This window comes from Xiphophorus maculatus, chromosome 12, assembly GCF_002775205.1.
Source record: "Xiphophorus maculatus strain JP 163 A chromosome 12, X_maculatus-5.0-male, whole genome shotgun sequence".
NCBI classification, from domain to species: domain Eukaryota; kingdom Metazoa; phylum Chordata; class Actinopteri; order Cyprinodontiformes; family Poeciliidae; genus Xiphophorus; species Xiphophorus maculatus.
Window position 1 is genome coordinate 2,157,752 of NC_036454.1, and position 5,893 is coordinate 2,163,644.

General features: G+C 38.7%; 1 protein-coding gene across 1 annotated transcript; it reads right to left on the reverse strand.

Moving 5' to 3' along the window:
• Positions 1–747: 747 nt before the first annotated feature.
• Positions 748–5,249, reverse strand: LOC102236014 (actin-5-like). Its single transcript, XM_005809722.2, has 9 exons — positions 5,143–5,249; positions 3,832–3,956; positions 3,634–3,762; positions 2,774–2,884; positions 2,599–2,683; positions 2,370–2,531; positions 2,103–2,294; positions 1,708–1,889; positions 748–1,629 (listed from the first exon to the last, which is right to left on the reverse strand). The coding sequence occupies exons 2-9, from the start codon at positions 3,952–3,954 to the stop codon at positions 1,486–1,488; spliced, it is 1,128 nt and encodes a 375-aa protein (XP_005809779.1). The 5' UTR covers positions 3,955–3,956; positions 5,143–5,249; the 3' UTR covers positions 748–1,485.
• Between the last annotated feature and the right edge of the window lie 644 nt (positions 5,250–5,893).

Sequence of the window (5,893 nt, forward strand, 5' to 3'; positions counted from 1 at the left end):
GGAATTACAATATAATTATTAATATATTTTCACTTATATAACAAAAATTATCCCTAGACAATATAAAATATTAAAAATGCTGCTGAAAATTTACAGTAAAGGAAAGTTATTAAACCCAGAAACATTTTTATCAAGTTCTTATTCATTTAAATTGGTTTTGATTTGCATAACCTCTTTACACATGAAAATTATCAAATAAATATTTTCTGTGGTTTTGAACTAAACAGAATTTGTTAATTTTATTTCTGAAACAAAGAAAAACATAAAAATTTTACACAGAAGAAAATTAAACTTTCAGAAAAAGACAAACTGATCATATTTGAAATGTTTTCCACATTTAAGACCTAAAGCAGACAAACACTAAATGACAGGAAATAAATATTAATTTTATCCTTAGTGAGTCTAGAATATATGGATTATGTCTCATCATTTGATCAAATATGTTTAACATCAGTAAGAATATTGCCTTTAAATTCAGATTTTATTTATTTGTTCCTGTTGATAAAATCCTGAAGCTTCATTCAGATAAAAGCAGCTGAGAAAAGAAACCTGAGATGTTTCTATTGATCCTGATCAGTGATCACATGATTAATCTATTGATCCTGATCAGATGATTAATCTATTGATCCTGATCAGTGATCATCTGTTTCTGATTGGAACAAAATATCAACTCATGAAGATATAAATGAAACTGAAACAGGAGCTGCTGCAGTTAAATTCATTAAACAGACGGTTTAATAAACACGATTCATGATAATAAATTATTTGGGTTTATTAAATTCAGTGTTTTCATTTCAGGAGTTGAATTTACAATAATATGTCAGAAATAATAAAAGATACAGATAAAAGGTTTTACAGCTCAAAATTATTTTTTTACAATTGAAGATTTTTCAACATTCAAAGTTTCATCAGTGGAAAAACAAAAAAAAGTTTCTCCAGAGCTATGAAGATAAATAGCCTGGAAATTTCAGAAATTAGTAACAAAAATTTAAATTTTGGTTTCTAATTGAAGATAAACCCAGAAAAAAAAAGACATTTTAGTTGGAAACTAATTATTTTTGAATTAATTCATGTTTAAATTTTTCTGTAAAACCTTCAGACTCTAAACAGATCAGGATTTCTGCTACAAGTTGATCAAAAGCTGCTAAATAAACATATTCATCATAAAACACATTATTTTACTGAGAGTTCAGGTTTTCAGCAGTGATGTCGGTCATTTAAATTTAATATTAGAGTAAACACACTGACCCTCAGTCTATATAGAAATGGTTTTTAATGTTTCTGATGAATAAAGTCAGACTCTACCAACCCCATCAGACCACAGCGCCCTCTAGAGGCTTCCTGCAGCTGGATTTGGAAAAATCTCTGCAGTTCCCAAAAGTTTAATTAAAAATGTTTAACCCAATGATTTTGTTCAACACGTTTCTGTCCAGATCCGTTCAGACGGGTGGAGCAGGTGGTGTAATCATCACCAGCCGATGGAGGTTAGAAACATTTACGGTGAACGACGCCCGGACCGGATTCCTCGTATTCCTGTTTGCTGATCCACATCTGCTGGAAGGAGGAGAGCGAGGCCAGAACGGAGCCGCCGTTCCAGACGGAGAACTGCCTCTCAGCGGGGGCGAAGATCTGGACACAGGCAACATGAAGAAACAACGGCATAGTCAAAGTATCTGATCAGTGGTTGATAAAATGAAGGATCTGAACCTGGATCTTCACGGTCGGCGGGGCGAGTTGAGAGATTTCCTTCTTCATGCGATCAGAGATCCCAGAGAACAAGGTGGAGCCTCCAGACAGCAGGATGGTGGAGAAAAGGTCTTTACGAACATCCACCTCACACTTCATGATGCTGCTGTGGATGGTTTCATGAACTCCAGCTGCCTCCATTTCTAAAAACCACAATGATTTCAGTCAGAGTCTTTAACCAGGAGGAGATACTGAAACCCTTCAGAGTTCAGAGAGACAGCAGACTGAAGGAGGAACAGGAAACTAGGAGAGACGGGTCACTGACTCCGTCTGATTCATTCACTGATTTCTGTCTCTGCCAGGTTTCTGCAGGTCGTGTGTTTGGTTCCACAGTTGATGGTAAATCTGTTACAAACCGATGAGTTCAGGCTTGAAGAGCGCCTCTGGACAGCGGATCCGCTCTGCGCCGATGGAAATGTCTCGTCCATCAGGAAGCTTGTAGGTTTTGTCCAGGGAGGAGGAAGAAGCCGCCGACTTCACCTCCTGGTCGAAGTCCAGAGCCACGAAGCAGAGCTTCTCCTTCATACCATTTACCATCTCACGCTGACCTGAAACGTTACGCAGAACCATCAGCGTGAATATCCTCCTGTCCAGTCAGAGGATCAGCTGAAGGTTTAACAAACCGGCGGAGCTGAAGCTGAATCCTCTGCTGCTCAGGAGCTTCACCAGGTAATCCGTCAGGTCCGCTCCACCCAGGTTCAGGCGCAGGACGGCCTGAGGCAGAGCGTAGCCTTCATAAACCGGAACGGCATGACTGCAGCCGTCACCGGACTCCATCACCGTCCCTTCAGGATGAAAACATGATCAGAAACCTGGAATGACAGGAATTTAAATCCAGCAGAGTTCATCCACCTGTGGTCCGACCAGAGGAGTACATGGACAGGACCGGCTGCATGGCCACGTACATGGCAGGACAGCCGAAGGCCTCGAACATGACCTGACCAGACCAAAGGTCATCTGCTGTTAGAGGAGGTCTGAATCTGAGGTGTGACTTCAGGGTGAATTGAACCCGTCAGACCGGACTCACCTGTGTCGTCTTCTCCTTGTTTGGTTTGGGGTTGAGCGGCGCCTCGGTCAGCAGGACCGGATGATTCGCAGGATCAACGTGAAGCTCGTTGTAGAAGGTGTGATGCCAGATCTGGAAACACAACAGAGAAACTCAGAGAGGCTGAGTTTCTGATACAGATGAGAGAAAATCTTTGTCGATATTCTGCTAATGTTAAAAAACACAGTTTTTAAATTAAAATCATGTGTGAATAATCTTATTCACATGATAAATCCATAAAAATTACATGAGATATATTCATAATGAGGCGCTCATCGTCTGTCAGCCAATCAGAAGAGACGTTCAGGCTTTGGAGCAACAAGCCCCGCCTACCTGGGAGCAGCTACATATTTTGGGTTGTGATTTTACTGATTAGTTATTTATTCAACATGTTGGAATGAACTTTTTCTGAACTGTGAAGCAGTGAGAGTTCTGCTGGAGCCACTGACTGGAAAACACAACCACCTTCCTCCAACCACTTCCTGTCGTCTTCTTCATGGTTTCCATCAGTAGTAACAGCTGGCTGCTGGTCATGTGACTCGTCTGATGCTGAAAGTTTAACCGTTGCAGTTTTTGGAAAAACATTGATTTCAATATGGCTGAAAAAAGCAGCTCTTCCTTCTGCAAAACCGATTTATTGAAAAACTTTAGTTTTCCAAAATTGTTGTTTTTATTAAGCAACTTTATTTTTCTAATTTCAATTTAGGCAAATTCATGGTCAATGGAGACTCAGTGAAGAGTCAGCCAGAAACTAAAACAGCTTCAGTTTCCATCAAACCCATCAGGTTTTAACCAGAAACGATCCTGGATCAGTCAGAATGGAAACCAGTTTCTCTCCTCACCTTCTCCATGTCGTCCCAGTCGACGACGACGCCGCGCTCGATGGGATTCTTCAGGGTCAGCAGATCTCTGTGACTCAGAGCTTCAGCTCCTATAAATCTGTCCTTCTGTCCTCCAGCCACCGCCACGCCCTGCAGACAGACACCGTCACCTTCACGCCGCCTCTCCTTCACTCCTGAGATGCCGAGTTGACCTCTGACCTGGAGCGTGGGGCGACCAACCACTGACGGAAACACGGCGCAGGGAGCATCGTCTCCAGAAAAACCAGCTTTGGTAAAACCGGAGCCGTTGTCAATGACGACAGGAGCGACTTGTTTCTCCATTTCTGAAACCAAACATTGACATTAATGTTGCTTTTAGTTTCCTTCCTAATTTAATAAAAACAAAGAAATGAAGGATTTGAACCCTGACATTTATCACATCCTTAAAAAACATAATTAATCTGATATAATTATGTTAAAACAGAACATTTGGCCATAAAGGAAGCATCTGTTCTCATATTATAGACTCTAAACTGATACAGTAAAAGTCTAAAATAGTTTTAGGATCCATGAAACAGTAGAAAAGTGAAGCATCAATAATTATTATAAAGATAATCAGTAAACAGGAAAACAATGGAGAAACTGAAAGGAAAGAAATAAAGATCCAAAAACAGGTCAAATAAAGATCTTACCTGTAATCAGGTAAAAGTTGCTCAACTTCAACATTAAGCAAAAGTCAAATTTTATTGTCCAACAAATGAAGAAAGAATGAAAAGTATTTGGTAACTTGAGTCAGAATAAAGTTAAAGTTCTTAAAAATACTGGCATTAATATATATATATATATATATATATATATATATATATATATATATATATATATATGTATAAAGTGCATATCTAGAAAACAACGTTGCAACAACAAAGCTGGTGTATAAACAAGATGCCTCACTCTAACACATTTGTAGGTTTTTCTGAATCACAACATTTTTCAACATGTTTTTTCTTCATTAATGATTTTAATCTCAGTGTTAGAAGATCCAGACATTTTACTAGGACTAGTGATACTTCATAGTAATGTTACTCTAGTAAAAGTAACATGTATAGTTCTGTAGGGTACTTTCCCCCAAATAGTTACTTATTTAAATGTAACTAAATAGTTTTATGATGAAATGAATCATCAGGTTTCGGTCCAAAGGTACCAAGTCCAGTTATAAAGACCAGCTTTCATCAAGATTTAATTAAAACAAAATTAGTTCAGTTTTTAAATGAGGTTAATAAGAAAAATGAGTTAATGAGGAAATTCTCCCCATAATCTGGGTTGGGGTCAGACCGGTTCTGCTGGGTCCAGTCCTCAGAAATCAGCCAGAACCAGAATCCATCTTAGTCCATCAGCCAGAACAAGAATCATTTCTCCTCATATCAGGGTGTTAGAGACAGAAATGACTGTTTGACCTAAACTAAACCAGCATGTATTTAATTAAATTTTTCTCCATTTAGAAAAACAAACCAGACACATTCTGACACTTACCTGCTCCAGGTGAGCTGCTGCTTAACTTCCGGTAGGTGAGCCGATAAGAAATGAACTTTGTTCAGTTTTGAAGTTTTCTGCACTCAGCAGCCTGCCACCTGCTGGTCAGTGTCTGTAACTGCATCCAGAGTCCAACAAACTACAGGGAAAATAAACAATAAATGATCTGAATTAATAAATAATTGTTATTGAAATATGCTGAGTCATTCATAATGAACTCTTTTACTGCAGTAAATCTGTGGAGTTCAGTGAGAAAAACTGATTATTTTCTGACTGAAGCAGAGAAAGAAACTCGCTGCATCCTGCAGACCTTCAACCTCAACATGAAGATATTTCTAGTATGATGCAAACTGGCCACCAGGGGGCGTCACGGAGCGAACAGACTTACAGCAGAGAAACAGGTGAGCTGCTCACCTGTCCATTCTGTATCTGTTGGAGGAGATGAAGGGAGAGTCTGTTTGATGGGCTTCCTGCCAGCTGGAGTCAAGTTAAAATAATAAATCTGTTTAGGTTGTAAAAACCTCATCAACGTTTATTTTATCAGCTCAAAGTTCTCAGTAGATTAAATAGTTTTAGTGTCTCTGCAGGGAAACTGAGCTCAGAATGAGAGAGAAATTATTTTCCTGAAGTTTTTATGATTTTATTTCAGCTGTTTAGAGATCAAACCAAAAGTTGATCATATTTTCATTTTGTTTAGATTTTCTCTTTATTCTTTTATAAAATTGATTGGTTTTGTTTGTTTGTTGCTCTT

What these genes read in the sequence shown, in the direction of transcription:
- LOC102236014 (XM_005809722.2), bottom strand. Translation starts at nt 3,954, where the DNA reads ATGGAGAAACAAGTCGCTCCTGTCGTCATTGACAACGGCTCCGGTTTT. An exon ending in ACAAGGAGAAGACGACACAG is followed by an intron (nt 2,684 to 2,773) that starts GTGAGTCCGGTC and finishes TGGTCTGGTCAG; the next exon opens with GTCATGTTCGAGGCCTTCGG. An exon ending in CTCCTCTGGTCGGACCACAG is followed by an intron (nt 2,532 to 2,598) that starts GTGGATGAACTC and finishes TTCATCCTGAAG; the next exon opens with GGACGGTGATGGAGTCCGGT.